Source organism: Phalacrocorax aristotelis, chromosome 7, assembly GCF_949628215.1.
Source record: "Phalacrocorax aristotelis chromosome 7, bGulAri2.1, whole genome shotgun sequence".
NCBI lineage: Eukaryota > Metazoa > Chordata > Aves > Suliformes > Phalacrocoracidae > Phalacrocorax > Phalacrocorax aristotelis.
Window position 1 is genome coordinate 7,699,135 of NC_134282.1, and position 18,363 is coordinate 7,717,497.

Here is an 18,363-nt window from a genome sequence, read left to right on the forward strand (position 1 = left end):
AACAAAAGGGAAATGACACAGAAGTAGGAAAATAGCTACATAACTACAGAGTAGATGAAAACAGTCTCTAGTTCACAAGGAGGACAGAAGCAGCAACACTGGGAAGGAGACAATCTCGTTCCCTGAAGTGGCGTTAACTGGAAGACACCAAACTGACCGAAGTCATATGTAGGATTACAGTACATGTAGACGGTTGTGTTATAACTCATGTTCTCCTATAACTGAGATTAAACAAGATTTTGTTGTGAAATGCCTATGATAATGAGCAGCTGATACTGGGATCATGATTCTCAGCACACCTGATCACAGCTGCTGATGTGAGGACTAAGCCCACTTGTCTGTGGGCAGGATGCTGCTGGGATTCCTGTTGGAGAGAGGTGAAGGTGAGTGGCCTTGCACTACATGCTTGGAGACGCGGTTAACTGAACCGTGACAAGGAAAGTAAATTTTTACTAACTGCTTGGAAGAAAGCTATTGCTACCTCTGCAGTCAAAAGCATCCAACGTTCTTACTGGAATAACAAGGCACAGGAACTCCAGTGCAGGAAGCGGGTGAGGATGAAGAGTAGAGCTTGGGATTTGAAGACAAGCGTGTGAGAAGAGGAGAAAAGGGACAACAGTGTGTGTTTTTTTGCATCATAGCTTGCCTTAATTTTAGATTGCTGTAAGACTAGACGTATTTAATAACAAACTGTTCTAGCAAGATCACCAGGCAGCTATAGGAAAACTACTCTCAGTTTCAATGTACAGTTGTTTGTATACTGCCTGAGATCCAAACCCGAGCAATGTATATGTAAGGGTTATTTCTGTGGTTTAGGATGAATACTGTTTTCTCTCTCTCTGTGCATGTTTGAGAAAAACAGAGAGCATGAGTGTGCATTTTGGCAGTGTTTCTTTATGGCTCTTGAAAGAGCACTAACAGTTTTGTAACTCTGGATGCTCTGAAAACTAAACTTTGCCCTCTTTGTTTCTACTGATGGTCACTGGTTTGCTGGCACGGATTCACAGTCCTTATTGCTCACGACATAGAGAACAAAATGTAGGACCAGCTGCCTGTTTCATAGTGCCAATTGGCATCGATGTGTCAGAAAAGAGGTCCAAGCAGCTCTTCTTGCTTATGTATCATGCATAAGTAGTAATGGGAGGTGCTACGTTAATTTACACCGAGGTTGGTATGACAGGCATTTTCAGTCTGCAAAATGTTTTATGCTTTCATATAAAATATATCACATAACTTTGACTTTTTTTAAAAGGGACTTGCCTGACAACTACTGTTACAGTAGTAGTTTTGGAAGGCAAAGTAGAATGATTGAATTCTCTGTGGATGAATGTTGCATAAAAGATTTGTAATCTTTGGCAATTAGAAAATTGTTGCTGAGGTTAATGGTGATATTATTTTTAACTTTGAGGGCAGGAGCAATCTCCTGCCTCCAGGATGGAATTATTTCAATCAGTGCTTTAAATAAGCATTTTCTGTGATGGTTTAAATTGACAATCATTTAAATCATCAACCTGAATTCTTTTTTTGCTGTAGTATTTATTTTAGCAGTTATGTATCCTGGTATACCGATTCACAATTCTTTTTGTATTGTTTCTGAAAAGGAGAATGGTATTTACTAGAAATTTTTTCTTTGGTGAGATTTTTTCTCCCTGTTTTTGTGTGGATATTGTAACTGTAGATAAAAGCAGAATGAAAAATTAAGAGGCCAAATAATGTATCTACATTTGTTAGACATTATTAAATGATTTAACAGGAGAGGTCCCAGTTGACTGGAGGTTGGCAAATGTGACACCCATCTACCAGAAGGGATGGAAGGAGGGTCTGAAGAACTGCAGGCCTGTCAGTCTGGCCTTGGGGCTGGGGAAGATTATGGAGTGGTTCATCTTGAGTGCCATCACCTACAGGATAACCAAATGATGAGGCCCAGTCAGCATGTGTTTAGGAAAGGCAGGTCCTGCTTAACTAACTTGATCTCCTCCTATGATCAGGTGACCTGCTTAGTAGATGAGGGAAAGGCTGTGGATGTTGTCTACCTGGACTTTTCGTAAAGCCTTCGACACTGTCTCCCACAGCATCCTCCTAGAGAAGCTGGTGGCTCATGGATTAGACAGGTGTACTCTTTGCTGGGTAAAAAACTGGCTGGATGGCTGAGCCCAGAGGGTTGTGGTGATCGGAGCTAAATCCAGTTGGCAGCTGGTCACAAGCAGCATTCCCCAGGGCTCAGTGTTGGGGCCAGTCTTGTTTAATATCTTTATCAGTGATCTGGATGAGGGGATCGAGTGCACCCTCATTAAGTTTGCAGATGACATAAAATTGAGTGGGAGTGTTGATCTGCTTGAGGTCCCTGCAGAGGGATCTGGACAGGCTGGCTCGATGGGCCAAGGCCAGCTGTATGAGGTTTAACCAAGTCAAGTGCTGGGTCCTGCACTTGGGTCACAACAACCCCAGGCAACGCTACAGCCCTGGGCAAGAGTGGCTGGAGAGCTGCCTGGTGGAGAAGGACCTGGGGTGCTGGTCGACAACTGGCTGAGCATGAGCCAGCAGTGTGCCCAGGTGGCCAAGAAGGCCAACAGCATCCTGGCTTGTGTCAGCAATGGTGTGGCCAGCAGGAGCGGGGGAGTGATGGTGCCTTTGTGCTCGGCACTGGTGAGGCCACATCTCGAATACTGTGTTCAGTTTTGGGCCCGTCAGGGCAAGAAGGACATTGAGGTGCTGGAGCGTGTCCAGAGAAGGGCAATGGAGCTGGGGAAGGGTCTGGAGAGCTGGTCTTAGGACGAGAGGTTGAGGGAGCTGGAGGGGTTTAGCCTGGAGAAGAGGAAGCTGAGGGGAGACCTCATTGCTCTCTACAACTACCTGAAAGGAGGGTGTAGTGAGGTGGCTGTTGGTCTCTTCTCCCAAGGTATAGCAATAGGATGAGAGGAAATGGTCTCAAGTTGCATCAGAGAGGGTTTAGATTGGATATTAGGAAATATTATTTCACTGAAAGGGTTGTCAAACATTGGAACTGGCTGCCCTGAGAGGTGGTTGAGTCGCCATCCCTGGAGGTATTTAAAAGACGTTTGGATGTGGTGCTTAGGGACATGGTTTAGTGGTAAACTGGTAGTGTTACATTTAGAGTTGGACTTGATCTTAGAGGTCTTTTCCAACTTAATGATTCTGTGAATTCTGTGTACTTGCTTCTAGAACTAATCGTACACAACATTTTAAGGCCCTGAAAGGTGAATTGACATGCTTCTGGGAGTTTTAAGGTCAGTTTTGTGATGGAGATCGTCTTATTAGGCATCTCTTCCTGAGATCTGGACTTGGTGGCCAGATTGTCTGTGATAAGGTCAGGAACCGTCTCCTTAGACTCCAGTTATAACTGGATTTAGAGCAGGGCAAACAAGAATTGGAGGTAATTTCACCTGATCAAGCTAACCTATCATCTCTTCAAAGAGAATGATGATAAGATAGTCAATAATTTCAAGACCCCCACACTTTTTCTTGCTTAGGAGAACTTGCCATTGTGTAAGGCATTCTTTGCTAGAGTATTGGTGCCCTCATCTAAATCTGCTCAAAGGCTCTGTCCTAGTGGCTCTGGTAGGAGGTTGTACCTTGGTATTACCAGGTCAGTATCTGTATTTCTCTTTAACCTTCAGAAGCAAGTATGTGCTATTTCTAATCTATTATTTTAATTAGTTATCTCACTAAGGTGATAGATTATATTCTCAGGCTTTGAGATATAGATTTTGTTAATAGTTTTGTTTTTAAATAATGTGCTTTTTTTTTTTAAAAAAAAAAAGCAACTTCTATTTAACTTACCTGCCTCCTTGTAAAGAACAGTGCCAGTCTGGCTGGTAGTGAAAGACAGCAGCTGAAGACAGTAGCTGCATCCTGGTTCTTGTTGGAGGTCTGTGATGACTAGAAAAATACTCTTCAGTAAATTAGAGTGTCTCTTGGGATGTGTTGGGTTTTGCACTCCACACTTGAAGTTGCATGAGTTGGAGTTTGTATATTCTAAAGTGTTCATGTAAACTTTCAAGACTGGCAGTTGAGATAGCTGCTTCTAATAAACAACATTATGATGCTGTGGCAGAAGAGCCAAAAGAAAGTGTATGCAGATGCATATTGGAATTAGTTGTTTCAAACGTAGGTTTTAAAAGCTTTTTTGGCATGCGGGTTGTATGTCTCTTATTAACGAAAAACCTGACTGTGAAAGAAGATGAAAATCATGCTGATGAATAATATGAAAGGCTGTAACCTCAAACCTATTGTAGCCAAGAGAGATATTTTTACTGGAATGTTTTGGTACTGAGTTTCCCAGCACTCCCAATTGATAGGAGAGTTAAATACAATTTCAGTGACAAACACCATTTAATTGAGGGTTTTTTTTATATATACGAATTGAAAACTTAGCATTTTGTCTGTCACAGTGGCTTTAAGCAGACCTCACTGTGCTTCTGGTTCAAAGGATTTCAAAAGAGTGTCACGAAAACATATACCTCTGTGAACAGGTGTTTTCAGATCATTTTACAGGCTTAAATTTCTGCTTATGTCCCTTGGCTGATCTGATACAAGTCAGCAACACAACTGAAAATAGAACTTTATAGTCCTGCTCTCCTTCTCTCCCAGGTGCAACGGCTGCTTTTTTCTCTCCGTCAGACACCGACATTGTTAACTGTGTGCCTTCCGTTATTTAATGTAACACCATCACCTACCTGCTGGGTTTTGCAGTCTTCAGTTGCTTTTCTTAATGTGGTTGTCAAGAAAGTAATAGCACCTAAGACCGAGCAGCATCAATGGTTATTTCACGTCGGTATCGTGGATCTTAGTGGTTATCTTTCATCCGACGATAATGTCACTGATGTGCCCCTGTCACTGTGTGGAACCCTGATTTGAACCCAGGGAAAGTGCTGTGCTACTATTTGTCATATTTTAAAAGAATTTTTTCAGCATTTTATTGTGAATCAGAATTTTTGGTTTAAAAAGTGATCTAACTAGCAAGGCACAAGTGCGAGAAGATGGCCAGCTGTTAGACAAAGCTGGTCACTGACCAGCTTTGTTGGATATGAGAAGGATGAGGAGCACAGCTTGGTTTCTCATTAAGTGAACTCTCAGTCCCAGTGGCTGATGTGATAGCTGAAACTCGCTGTGGATGTCATGAACTCATCACGCGCATGAGCTGTGAACCTGGTACTTCATCAGTCATTTCTGGAGCTGGAGGGGCTTTGCCTGGCTGTTTCAGGAGACCCAGGCACATAACCATTTAACTGAATTAACACCCAGAGCTTTCAGCCCGTATCTACGGTGTTGGGGGAGAAGCTGAACTCAATCTTTGTGCTCACCTGCTTCTCTGGAAGCAGGACTTGCTGTTCCCTTTCTTTGCCAACAAGAGTTTTTCAGTGTAGGGAGCTAATGGCAAGACTTGAAAACTGAGCATAATTTGTCCTCTCTTGAGGAACATGAAGGAGAGTCACTGCAAGCAGCCTATTGCTTGCAATGTAGCCGCTGCAGGTGTTGCAGTGTGGGTTCCTGAGGCAGTACTCTTTCCTCTTTCTAATTTTCTAGTGCTGAGAGTTAAATAAATGCCCTGGAACGCTAAAATCATCTGGAAACTTTTGATCCAGGAGACCAACTTCTAAGAGGCTGGGGATGCGAACACAGCAGCAATGGGGAGGCTGGAAGTGAGTATGGGTAACATTTTCTGATCTAAATAACAAACAAAAAGTTAAATTAGAGAACATAGGGGGTTTTTATTCTTTTCATGAAAATGCTCCAGAAGATCTAGTTAAGTGTTTTTGGTTTTGTCCTTCCAAGTTACGTTAATAAAACATTTAAGACCACCTGATCTTTCTTGAAGTGCTGTATTGCAAGAAAATTGCCCTTAGCAGTGAGGGGTGTTTCAAGGTGAAGAGGGATAAGTTGGGAACAATAAAAGGAAATTAAATGAATTAAAATGGGAGTGGGGTGTCTGTGTTTTACCATGCCTCTGTATAGCCACATGAGGAGGGGAGATCAAATGAACCAAATGAAGAGAGCGCATACAACTGAACGAGGATCTTACTATAGCCTAAAGCTTATAGCTTGAACAACTCCACACCACTGGAAAGAACCTACAGGTATTATTTTTGCGCAGCAAGAATTAGTGAGATACTAACAAAAAAAAAGCATGAGATGATCAGTGCTCAAAAGGAGCAAAAATGTAAATATTTTGTAGGGAGAAGCAATTAGTGGTAGGAAGGAGCTAATGCCCAGGCCCCGAGCTGCCAGAGAATCAGTTTCAAATACTGTTCAATAAAGAGTTCAATAAACATTTTCAAAATGCATCACCGGTACCTTCTCTATTTCAGTCATTAAGATGTACCCAAGAACTTATTCACATGTCAGAGTTCAAGAGCTTGTCATGAAACTGCCAATGAGTCAAAACACTCCAGGAAAGCTTTTTTTACTAATGTATCTCTGCAGATGCCTGTGTCCTGGGAAGCACGGTTCTCATTGATGTACTTCAGGAGTTTGTGCAAGCACCTCTTTGCATCTGGATTTTGAAAGCTGTGGCCCTGGATTTGCACAGGCATACACAGGTGCACAGAGGCCAGGAGGGAACTCTGGCAGTGGTGTAGTGCTGGCAGCATGCCATAAGTGCTCTACAGTTTTTCTTCTAACTCTCTAGCTATGGTGCTCTAGGATGATAAATTAGAGAAGGATCTGGGCTGCTTTAGGGGTTATTAGCATTCCCTGCACTTCAGTAGGAGATACAAGGCCACTGTTGCCTTGGCCTGTCCCTGTTGTGCGACCTTACAATTTCAAATGTGATAATTTTCAATATTTGAGATTATTTGAACCACTTGGAATTAGTAAACATGCTAGTGATCTCTTGTTTGCATGACCTTGAAAAGATCAGAGCTGTCTTTAATTCAGCTGAATTTCAGAGGGACCAAAGTAAGGATGGGCTTAATGCCTGGTACAACCTGTTGGGTACCTGGTGATTGTGGGGCATGTACCTGAAAGGGGAGGTATAAGTGCAGCCTTTCTTATCCCTGTCTTTCTCTTTCATTAGCAGAATTTGTAGCATTATGGGACACTATTTACAGCCTAAGAAGAGCTTGACTTCTTAATTTATCCAAGAATAGAAAACGAAGATCTCATCAGTCCAAAGTGAGATTTGAGGGAAAGTTTAAAAAATGGAAGTGAAACAAGCCAAGTCTTTTCCCTTCCGTTATATAGAAAAATAAAATCAATTTATTGGTTTCTTGATTCATTCCAGTAAATACAAGAATATCTGTTTCAGCTTGAAAATAAAGGTTGAAACAAGGATCAAGAGGGACACATATACTGAACTGACTTATGGAAGTTGGCTTAGTTGTGCACTTGTGTGTGTGTAATAATCATGGACATCACTGTGCCTGCAGCTGGGTAGCTCATTTTTGTGGACCTCCTAATGAAAGCCACCACCACCCCGGACAGAAGCAGTAACAACAGAAAAATATCTGTGTGCATGGAAGCATCTGTAGAGAGAAGTGTCTGAGTTTTCTTAGGTATTCATCAGCCTCTTTTGTTTCCAGTTGTGTTGTTTCCAAAGCCCTTGACAGAAGAGCTGTTTGTTGTTTGGGACAAAAGTGAGAAGGGAAAGATGGCTACTCTGTGGGCAAGATGCACAGGCTCTTAATATATTTCTGTGCATTTCATAATATTGGCTATTCCCATGTTGGACTGAGAGGGGATATAAGAGTACAAATGTAAAGTCTGGGGTATCAGTGTCTCTCTTTAATTTCAGTGCGCCTTGATACTGAACTTCAAGATTTGCAGAGAGCCATCTCCTGCTTTGCCTTGTGAGTTCTTAATCAGGAAAAAGAGCAGCTTGTACAGCAGCCGGAGGCTATTAATGGATTAAACACTCATTTTAAATGTTTCTTAAGAAGATGAGAAATATTGCAATAGAGTGCACAGCATTCGGGTTATGATGCTTTGGAGACTAAGGCATGCTTATACCACTGTCACCGTTGTGATTATGGCATGTGCAAGCTTATTTGAGCTAACTTGAGTACCATGTCTTGTGTAGCTGTTAAGCGCTCTTTGAGACTGAATAAAGGTGCATAAAGTTAGCCCATGTGCGTCTCCATCTTACAACAGCCACATGCTAGCAATATGCAAAGAAGCTATTTAAAATTAGCACTTCAGCACATTAGTATAGATTATCTTCAGTATAAATATATCTTCTGCTGTCTGCACCAGACCTACTTAACTCCTCTTCGTTTTTCCCAGCAACAAAGTTGAAATGTTTAACTGCTTAAATGGCATATTTGTTAGCTATTGCAGGACTTAATACTTGGTATTTGTGCATGAAACCAGATGGTAGTTCGTTAGGATGGAATTGGGATTTCTAGCTAGTGAGAGAAGATAAAAGTGCTGTTTCAGATTCTGCTCTGTGAGAGAATTTGGTACTAATTACTCATTCTATGAATATTGGGTTTTGTTATTTTATATACAGCTTCTTAAGTACGGACTTTAAATTCTCATATCCTGTCTTGAAAACTTAATTGCAATCTGAACTTGACAATCTGGATTTAGATGGTTTTGAAACATGAATAGGGAAGCTTGCACAGCACTATCCAGTACTACAACTGGATTTCATCAGTTTGTTTTTTCTGGACAAGAAATTTGCATACATACTCATTCAATGAATCAAGTGTGGGGAGAAACATTCTGTCTGTTTGGTCATAGTGCATATGTAAACAATAGGATGTCAGACTCCAAAATGCTACTGTTCTTTTTAAGTTGAAAGCAGATAATAACCATAAAGGTTTCATACCCTGAAAGTATATTTAATATAGGTTTATAAACAGCTAAGAGAGGTCTTATTTAAAATTAAATCTGTTATTACATGGGTATATGTTTAAGCTAGTGACATTTTGCTTTCATTGCTTATAGCCATACAACTTGCTTGTGATTTGACTGTAGGAAGGAGATGGTTAGCCTATAATCCTTGCCGTGTCGATGCAGACTGGATTTAACAAAGGAGGCAGTCAGTATGTTGGAGTAACTTTTTTGGTCCCACTTCATAAAGGTTGCTTAAAACTGCACTAAAAGTGAAGTTCATAAATCTTTACAATTGTCCATACAGTAAAAGTTGTAGATTTATGTTGGTTGGATAATGCATCGCTCCCTGGTTGTAATGGTGATGTGACTGCTACCTTTCCCACTGCAGATTAAAGTCCTCAAGACTTCTTTAGTTGCAAGGCATTAATCTAGATGGAATGGAAACAGAACTTTGAGACCAAAAAAGAAAAGACTTAGCGTGTGCAAGTTTGTAAGGAAAGAGATGAGGAAGAGCAAAGAGGTTAAGAACTGCAGCGTTGTGCAGCTTTATCAAATTCATTTCTGCTTTTTGTTAGGATGTCCAGGACTAGTAGTCCATCCTCTCGTGACTCTCCCAGAAGGTGTTTTCAGTCCTTGTTTGGCTGACAGAAGATGACTGGAATGACAACTATTTATTATGTCAGGGGAACGCCTTGGGTGGACAATGGTCTCGCGCTGCGGCAACTCGTTCTGAGACTGTTAAACTAATGCGTGCTAATATTAGGAAATAGTACGAAAGCAGAGACCATGAAATGTGTGTGAAGTGTGAGAGAGAACCCAATTAATAGAGTTTCCTTCCATCTTAAAGAAAAGCTGGAGATTTCTTTAGCAAAAAGATAAGAATACTTGAAGGAAACATTGTGATATTTCAACAGTTGAAAAAGACCAAGAGGCGTCACTGAAAATTTGCTATTTGAAGGCTACAGCTGCTCATCCACGAAATTTATCAGAGCCAAATGCTGAGAATGGAGAAGTCAGGATAGACTGTCTAGAAGGTAAAGAAGAATCTGTGAGTGTTATTGGTGTTTAGGTCTCTCTTAGTCAAGAGGACTTTGAAGATTTTAAATTTTTCCAAGTGGAAAAGATAGGAAACCTTTTTTAGTACCTCTGTAAAGCTGTGTTAGCACGTCAGAGGTTGAGCATTTGCTGTATATATTGTATCTGCCATTGAAATGGAGTGGCAGTATACAAAAACTTGTTTCACTAGTTCTTTCATTGTGGAAACCACATTGTGCTTTCAAAATATTTTGAGTATCTGTTGTAAACATGATCCTTTAAAATAATGTTTGTATTTATTATTGGATTTCTTAGTCCCATCTGAAGTTAATATATGACTTCTCTTTAGAGAAATAATGCAGTTTGAAAATCTGGATATAGTCATACTTGTGCTCTGTGATTATGTGATCTTCCTCAATCCTGTAGTGCTTTAGTCTGGTTTTGAGTTAATGACCATCCCGTGGACAATATTGATTGCAATGGTGTCCTGCAGAGTTCAGTGCACATTCTTTTGTTGCAAACTTAAGTTTGAAAAACTGACTTTCAATTCTTTACGTATTGTGGGAAGGTAGAAAAGAAGAGAAACTTCTGCCATACTGTAAAGGCTGTTGATCTCTTAATAACTACAGCTTTTCAGTCTGCATTTGAGTCTCATGTACTGTGCCAAAAACATGATTTTTTTTTTAATTTCTGAACTACTTTGCAGAAATGCAGCAGTGTACTTCTGGTTTGAAGACTCTACTCTGCTGAAGATAAGACTATTTCTTTAATTTATCAAGTGAGCAGCTGTGTTGCAAGAAAACATCTTATTCTAAGATTGAGAGACATGGAAATATGCTTTTTGGGAATGACCATTACAGCTGTGTTGCAAACTGAAGGACACTTGCTAGCAGAGCAAGTCTGTCTGGGAAAAGAAATTGAAACCATTTGAATTAATCTTATTTTTTTCATAGAAGCAAACCCAGAAGTTGGAACAGAACTGATCTATAATTTGACAGTATTTTGACTGTACACAAGCAGTTTTCTTCAGTGCTCAGCAGTTCAATAAAGGAGAAAAAGTAATAGTCTTGCTGTTCCAATAGACCTCAAAATATTGTCCGTTGGTACAACAGAGAAAAAGGAACTGATATGTGTCGTATAATTACTTAAAATGATCTAATTTGTCATGTGACATACCTATTTGTTTGCAAAATCTGTTGGGTGACTGAGTAGGAAAAAGGCATTTCAAAATAGAGATCAAACGCTGAAGTTCAAGATGTTATAAAAAGACTTTTTGCACATGGAAAATTTCCACTCAGTGGGCAGACCTGGCCCGGAGTTGATAAATCTTTGCAGGAGTGGTCACTGCTATGCATTCCCCCAGCTGTGAAGAACTGGCCGCCCAGTGCAACACTGACTTCCAAACACCTATAAATATGCTATTTTTTTCATGCATACTTTTTCATTTGAATATTTTCCAGTTTGAGATTTTTCTCTAGCTGTGTAAGATGTCTGTAGCAGGATGTGTCTCAGATGCAGTCTGTCGCTAGCTGCACCTGCCTGAGCTAATGTGATGTTATTCCCCATCTGCTTTTTGCTTTCTTCTACCTAAAAACCTTTGCACTAAAGAGATCCAGCCCTCATCTCCTGTTTGTATTACCATATGTATGTATGTATGTATATATTACCATATTCTAGGAACACTGAACTCCATACAGTGTCTTGAATATGTTCAGGCAATGGTCACAAGTAACCGCTCCCTTGGACTGCCTTGCAAGGAAGAAAATTTTTGCTTTGTGATGCATTAAGATTCAGTCGGTACTCTTAAATATATGTGAAATTAAATACATATTTCTTCCAAGGCAGGATTTTATATATATAAATAAATGTTTTTTAAGAAAACTTGGTCCTTGCTTCATCTTATCAGAAAGGCCACAATAATTTTACCACAAATGGCACGAGTAAATGCAACCTACTTCTTTCTCCATCACAAAGCCTGGGTGCCTGCAGTAGTCCTTCTCTGGCTGTTCAGTTAGAGATGCAGTGTCTGGAGAGAGGGAACATCCTAACTAAGATGCTGATTAAATGTCTGAGCATTAGAAGAAATTTATTTATCAGTTTTCTTAGGTCATATGTCTTTTAATTTAGTCTGCTAGTCAGTAAGACGAGGAATCTGTCAGATGTATTTATACATAAAGGAGCAGGCGCACACACTTGCTCACAAATGAAGTCTTAGTCTTTAAATGCAGAAATAAAAATCCTCAGTGTGGTGGTATTGGGCATAAAATGTTTGCATAAGACTTAACACAGCAAAAATTGCCAATAGTTCCTTTAGATTTCATGCTAAATTCAGATGCTGTTCTGGCAAGAACGAACTACAGGAAAGTCCAAAATGGTAACTGCTATTCCACTGAAGCCTGGAGGGCAGCAGTTTCAAGAGGCACAGTGGGAAATTTGCTTTGATTTAGCAGTTCTTGGCCCCATCAGCAAGTTACTAGTAAGCAGAATCGAACCCTGTGGATGAAAGCTTCGTGAAAATGTTCTTTTAATAGGTGCACTTAAAATGTTTAACAGGTTCCGATTAGTCCTATGGATTGGGGGATTTTTTTAAGAAAACCTGAGGAATTGGCTCAAGAGTTACATACTTCCAGCTGATCAAAAAATCCGCACCAGACTGTGAGCCTTTTAGGGATGCAGGTGTGGAAAACAGGCAGATGTGGTAGCAATCAGCATGAGAGAGGAGTGCCAGCATCCTGAAGAGGTATCTGAGAGTCCTGTGCCTTTCGGGTGGTCCTGGTGTTCTCTGCCTCTGAGAAACATCTGCAGCAGGAATGCTTTCATACTACTAGAAAGGACAAATGTCCTAATAATTCTGAATTTTTGTGTTAAAACATTTATCTGAAATCTTTAGAAAACCTTTAATAGGGTAAATATGTGGATTTTGGTGGCTCTTTTAGTGGAGTATGTTGTACTGTCTTTAAGAAGAAAAAACAATTACTATAGAACATTTCAGTTACTGGACACGATGTAAAAAGCACTGATCTGCAGTGAGTAATACTGTCTAAAGTTAGACCAAGTATCATTAGGAAATTTGCCGCATGTATAGCTTCCTACTTTGGATTTAGAGTCACAGAGTAGGTTTCTTTCCAAGCTCATCAAAAATAGCTCTACCCAGTCTTCCACAGACTGTAGCCGGTATTTTCTTAAGGCTCATCTATATTCAGAGGTTCCAGTAGATTGCCATTTAATTTGTTTGCACTAAATTACTTTGCATCAACATACAGGTCTTAAAGGTCCTGTAGCGGAGGGTGCCCTGTTTCACCCTGTATCTACCCTTGTCACTGGCATAGCTGCCTTCTGCCTACCTTACTCGTTTTCTTCTTTTTCTGGACACTCAAAACACTGCAGTTAAAAGTTTTCTGTCTCACAGTTAGATTACCTCTCTGGGGGCTTTGCTTCCTTCACAGCTCGAATGTGCTAAAAAAAAGAGGGGGCATTCCTAATTCCACAGTTCCCCCTGGGTACTGTCCTAATAAAAACCCAGCACCTTGTCAGCTGACCGAATTGAAATGAGGTTGTTCTATGCAGCTAGGTTGGTGATACCTCTCTAAGCCAAAAGATTTGTTTTTGTGGGGTTTGCTTTTGTTGTTTATAGCCTGCTATATCACAGTAAACAAACAAGTAAGCAAAATAAAACCCTGTAGAGCTTCTTCACCAAGATGAGGGTACCTTTTCTAACAAGATGTCTGTTCTATTCAGTGAAATTTGTTAAAGCCAACAAACTAGTTCAAAGCTAGCAGCTGGTGCTCCTTGAGATCTGACCCCAGGCGAGTGCAGGTGGTGCAAGGGAGCGTGTTACTGGGCCTCCACCAGTTGCAACTTCTCTCCTTGGCCACAGCACCTAGCTGTATGCTTACAGCTGCTTTGCTGTGAAGTAAAAAAAAAATACATTAATTTATTCCAGCAGGATGACTAAGACTACAAAGGTGGTTTTTACTTCTTGCTGAAGTGCATGTATCAAAGCTTTTCTGCTGAAGAGTAAGTTGCTTAGCAGAAGTAACCAGGATGTGGGTTTGGGGTGTCAAGCTGATCTAAAAGAGGCTGTTTTTCCTCGCTGCTGCCCCGACCTTGCCTTCCTCCTGCCCTGACGCTTCGCTGTCAAGAGCTGCTTCAGGAAACTAAATTGACAGAAGCTGATTTTTCCAGCTGCTATCTACAGGCATGAGTGAACCCTGGAGCCAGCAGGAAGGGAGGAGAGGGAATGTGGGGCAAGGACCACTGCTGAGCTGGGTTTCAATGCACAAACATTGTAGTTTCAGTCACTTCTTTTTCTGTGTAAACATGACATAAAGAACCTGTTTTTCCTTGCAAGGGCAGTGCCTCAGATTAGGCTCCTTGGGGCAATCTTCAAGTATTTCTGTGACTCACTCTCTGCTCTTTCCTACTTCCGCAATCTTTCTGTGTGGTTTTTACACCTGTGTCTCACTAGAAATATTTTTCCTATTCCTTTTTGAACCCTTCACTACCTCCAAAGCTTAGCTTAGCTCCTCTGGCCTTGGTATCACAAGTATACACTGCTGACCCCTTGCTGTATTTTTTTTTTTCCTTTGTATGTCTGGCTTTGCATATTAAACTGCTTGTGGTTTTGAGTCAGTCTGGGAAGTTATGGGAGAAGTAATTGATTCTTTAGAAACGTTACAGAGGTGTGGGAGGCTAGTCGTGCTGCTTTTCTGTGTGTTGTTTTTTTTAAGCTACAACAGCAGAAGCCAGCCATAGTTCATGTCATGTAAAAGAATATATTTCGTGGGAAGAAGGCAGGAGAGGTAATTAAGGTGGTGTTTGAGTGTATGGGTTTGTGTGTGCATCCATTGTGCTGGGGTACAATGAATTACTTGTCTCTGATATGATAAACTGTTACTGCAGATTTAAAAGCACTTCATAATATGCAAGGCATAGTAGAGACAGAACAAATCTCCCCAAAGGCTATATTAATATTCATTATAGAGTTAACAGCATTACAACGCTCCAAAACAGACATAATATATAGAGAAGAAACTTTGTGGGGGTTGAATCTGAGGACTCTGATCTAAAAGTAGCTGCTGCACTTTTGGAGCTGAAGAATCTTGGCAGCAGGAGTAACAGCGCTTGTCTCCTTCCAGCCATTAAGAGGCAAGTAAAATATAGCATTGCAAAGCCTTTATATTTTGAGCTCCATAACTTCAATTGGAAAAGATACACAGGTCTCCTGGCATGGACTCTGGGCAACCTGTCATGAAGGCCATAGAAACTCAAGTGATGTGCCATCACCTGGCAGTTGAGGTCTCTTAAAACTGGCTTGCAGAACGTCTCTATCAAATACCTCTCTCGATGTGTGCAGGTCTCCTGTATTAAGCTAAGTCTTATATACTGAAACCACTGCTTTGGTTAAAAGAAAGCTGTTATCTCTTTGAGCGTTTGGGTTTGCATCTTTGAATTTGTGCAGCACTCTTTATGTTAACAAATGTTTTATTCATAGCGATGGTCCTGTGAAGTAAGCAGTGGCCTCTTACTAACAGAAGGCGGCTAAAATGGAGCAACGTGTTCCTAGAAAAACTGTGTCAGTAGAAGAGAGAAGGGACTGTCTCCACACCAGTGGTTGGAATAGCAGTTACTGGGGATAAATGAGCTCTATGCAGCAGAGGATGAGGGAGCGTAGATGGTATTCTTCTGCACCAGGCCACCATGTATATGGTTCAGCTCTAAACTAAGGTGATGGTGAAACTCCCAAATAATGAATAAAGAAAATCTGTGCCATATTATTCCATCATTTTTATATGGTCTAGTTGCAAAATACATAGCATGCCATACTGTATATAGTTATAACCCCGTTTTTTTGCTTACCTGAATGTGATAATGGTATAAATTTAGCTAGGAGTTGAAGCTAGAGCTCAGGTGCTGCCTTCATTTGAGCCAACACTTCACATATCAGTAAATGTCAATCTTACTGAAATGACATATTATTACATTTGTTTAGTAAGGTATCTTTTGTTCTCTTGGCCTCATTGACTGCATTTCACAGATTCTCAGTGTCATGGTTTATTTTCATTTTGTAATTGAAAATGTGTGTGATTCCAAATAGACTTTCATGCACCTTGACTTCTTCGGCATCAACTCAGCCATATTTATTAAGCTTTAATTCATTCAATGTAAAAGCAGGTATTCCATTTGATGTTTGCTTTGTGTTGTCTCTTTAGTATAGCAAAAATTAGAGAGGAAAGCCAGAGATTATATAATACTAGCTGTAAGTTTTATAAATAAGGCCTTAAACACTGCATCTTCTTGTAGTAATAAAGGTAGGTTAATTAGTTTTATTCCTGTATGGCAAAAGGAACTGAGTCATAGGTGGCAATCAGCTCTGATCTGATGGGTTTCGGACCCAAGGGACTAAAGCTATTCAATGATTGGTTTGGGAGCTGTTTATTTTTAAAGTGAGTAATTGTCTAGGCTGGGTCTGTGTAAGGTGTATTTTTGTCTGTTTAAGTGTGGTTAATATGGTCTGTCTCCTCAGTGGGATCAGTCTGCATTACATGGATGAGCAATCATAGTTTAGTAACTGATACTAAATATTTCTGACTGCTTCAGAACTGTGAGTAAGATCAGGCAGGGCAAAATTGAAGGGAAATAATTAAAATTTTTAAAATAAAAAACAGCCAATGCATTTAAGATTATTCTATTTGTAAATTATGTGGTAACTCCATGAGGAAAATACAGGCTGTTCTTAATTTGTACTTTAATAATAATTTTTTAAAATGGAAGATTAAAAAAATAAATTCAGAAACGAGCTGAAGAGCAATGTTTGCAAATTACTTTTAAAATACTATTTGCTGTAGTGTAAGATGGATGTTCATCTCCCTGTCTGCCAGTGATGATGAGGGTTCAAATCGCAGAGGTCATTACAATAGGAGAAACTTCCCTCTTTTGTTGATGGCCTCAGACTGTTGTTAGCGACAGTTGCGGCATCCCAGAGCAACAGTGTTTGGTTCAAGATTAAGATTTGTGTCTCCATAAAAGTGCTTGCCTGTTTGGCAGTTCAAATATTCAGCCAGGAAAATAAATGGTTCACATCTAACAAGTTCACTTGAAAAATCATCATGAGTTACATAAAAAAATTTGTTTTAAATTTTTCCTCCACATATCTTACGAGAAGTGTGGTTGCTAATCCTGCCAGACATGGCAGAAGTGTATGGTGAAAAGCTTATAAACAGCTCAGCAGATGGATTTCTTAAAATGCTACATTATTCCCACTTCAGAGCACAGTATTTGCTGGGTTTGTTTATCTGCCTCATCTACACTCCAGAAAGTCTCTTTAGGCCAGTGCTGACACTTAATTTTAAACCAGTGATGACACTGATGCATAAAGTTTTGGAGGCTAAAGTTTTTTCCCCCAGATAGATTGAGCTGTCTATCTACACTATAAATATTTAGCTCGGGGAGCATGCGAGGTCCAGTCCAGTAATGAGTAAGTGTTAATTTAACTTTGAAAGGGAAAAAAGTTGCGAGGTCCAGTCCAGTAATGAGTAAGTGTTAATTTAACTTTGAAAGGGAAAAAAGTTGCGAGGTCCAGTCCAGTAATGAGTAAGTGTTAATTTAACTTTGAAAGGGAAAAAAGTTGCTTATTACATTTATAAAATTAAAGGTGAATGTCTCTTCTCACTTCAAAAAAAAAAAAAAAATTGAAGACAGACCTGTGACAAAGCATACATAGGACTATCACTTTACCACTATTTATTTTGTAGAAGAGCTTGTGGAAATAGCAGTGAACACAATAAAAATTACTTTGCACTTCCATCTGTTGAGTACCAGCCACAATAGAGGTGTCTCTGTGTTAAATCCATGTTGTATGACGTAAGGCAGTCAAGCTGTTAGGGAGGAATGGATAAACAACTTGATAAGAATCCTTGTACATGCTGAAAACAGCTTCAGATGACAAATTTGAGGGGTCAAAATTATAAATACAATTATAAAGACTGAAGGATATATTTTAAATTAGAGTTCCTATTCTCTTAGAATTCATTCAACCTGATATGAAGCCAACATTTTGGAAGGGTAAGATAACAAATAATGATAGTCTAATTTTACAATTGATTCCCTGCAAAATCAATTACACCTCAAAGTACACCATGCTAGAAATAATAGCATGGGTTTATTATTGTAGTTTTATAAATTTTCTTTCCAGAGCCTAAAGAAGCTATTTTTATTTTTCCATATAAACCTCCTGGGATTATAATATATTGTAAGCATATAATTTTATAAAGAATTTGGAGAGTGAGGGTTTAAACCACATTGCTAGAGCACCAGTAATGAAATAGAGCCTACAGGCATAGGAACTGAATTACATTTATGAAAACTGTTTCAATAGTTTCAAAAAAATCCTGAGTGCTATAAATGTGTCTGAAAAGTTCAGTAGAGAACAAACTATTTCTAGTTTCTGCTGGTTTTAGATATATATATTTGTCATCCATTTGCTGCCGTCAGTTAGTATGGGTGGAGCATGCTCTCCTCTGGAAGAGGAAA

At 39.8% G+C, this 18,363-nt stretch overlaps 1 protein-coding gene across 5 annotated transcripts in view; it reads left to right on the top strand.

The window, feature by feature from the left end:
• The window catches only part of PPM1L (protein phosphatase, Mg2+/Mn2+ dependent 1L), a 111,793-nt gene that overhangs the window by 11,099 nt on the left and 82,331 nt on the right, over positions 1 to 18,363 (top strand). The window contains exon 1 of one of the 5 annotated variants that reach the window (XM_075098567.1): positions 5,548 to 5,663. The exons of the other annotated variants lie outside the window; for them this stretch is intronic. Coding sequence (XP_074954668.1) covers positions 5,649 to 5,663 — 15 coding nt within the window. The 5' untranslated portion in view covers positions 5,548 to 5,648. Of the gene's footprint in view, positions 1 to 5,547; positions 5,664 to 18,363 lie in introns of those variants that run through there. 5 annotated transcript variants of the gene reach the window in all.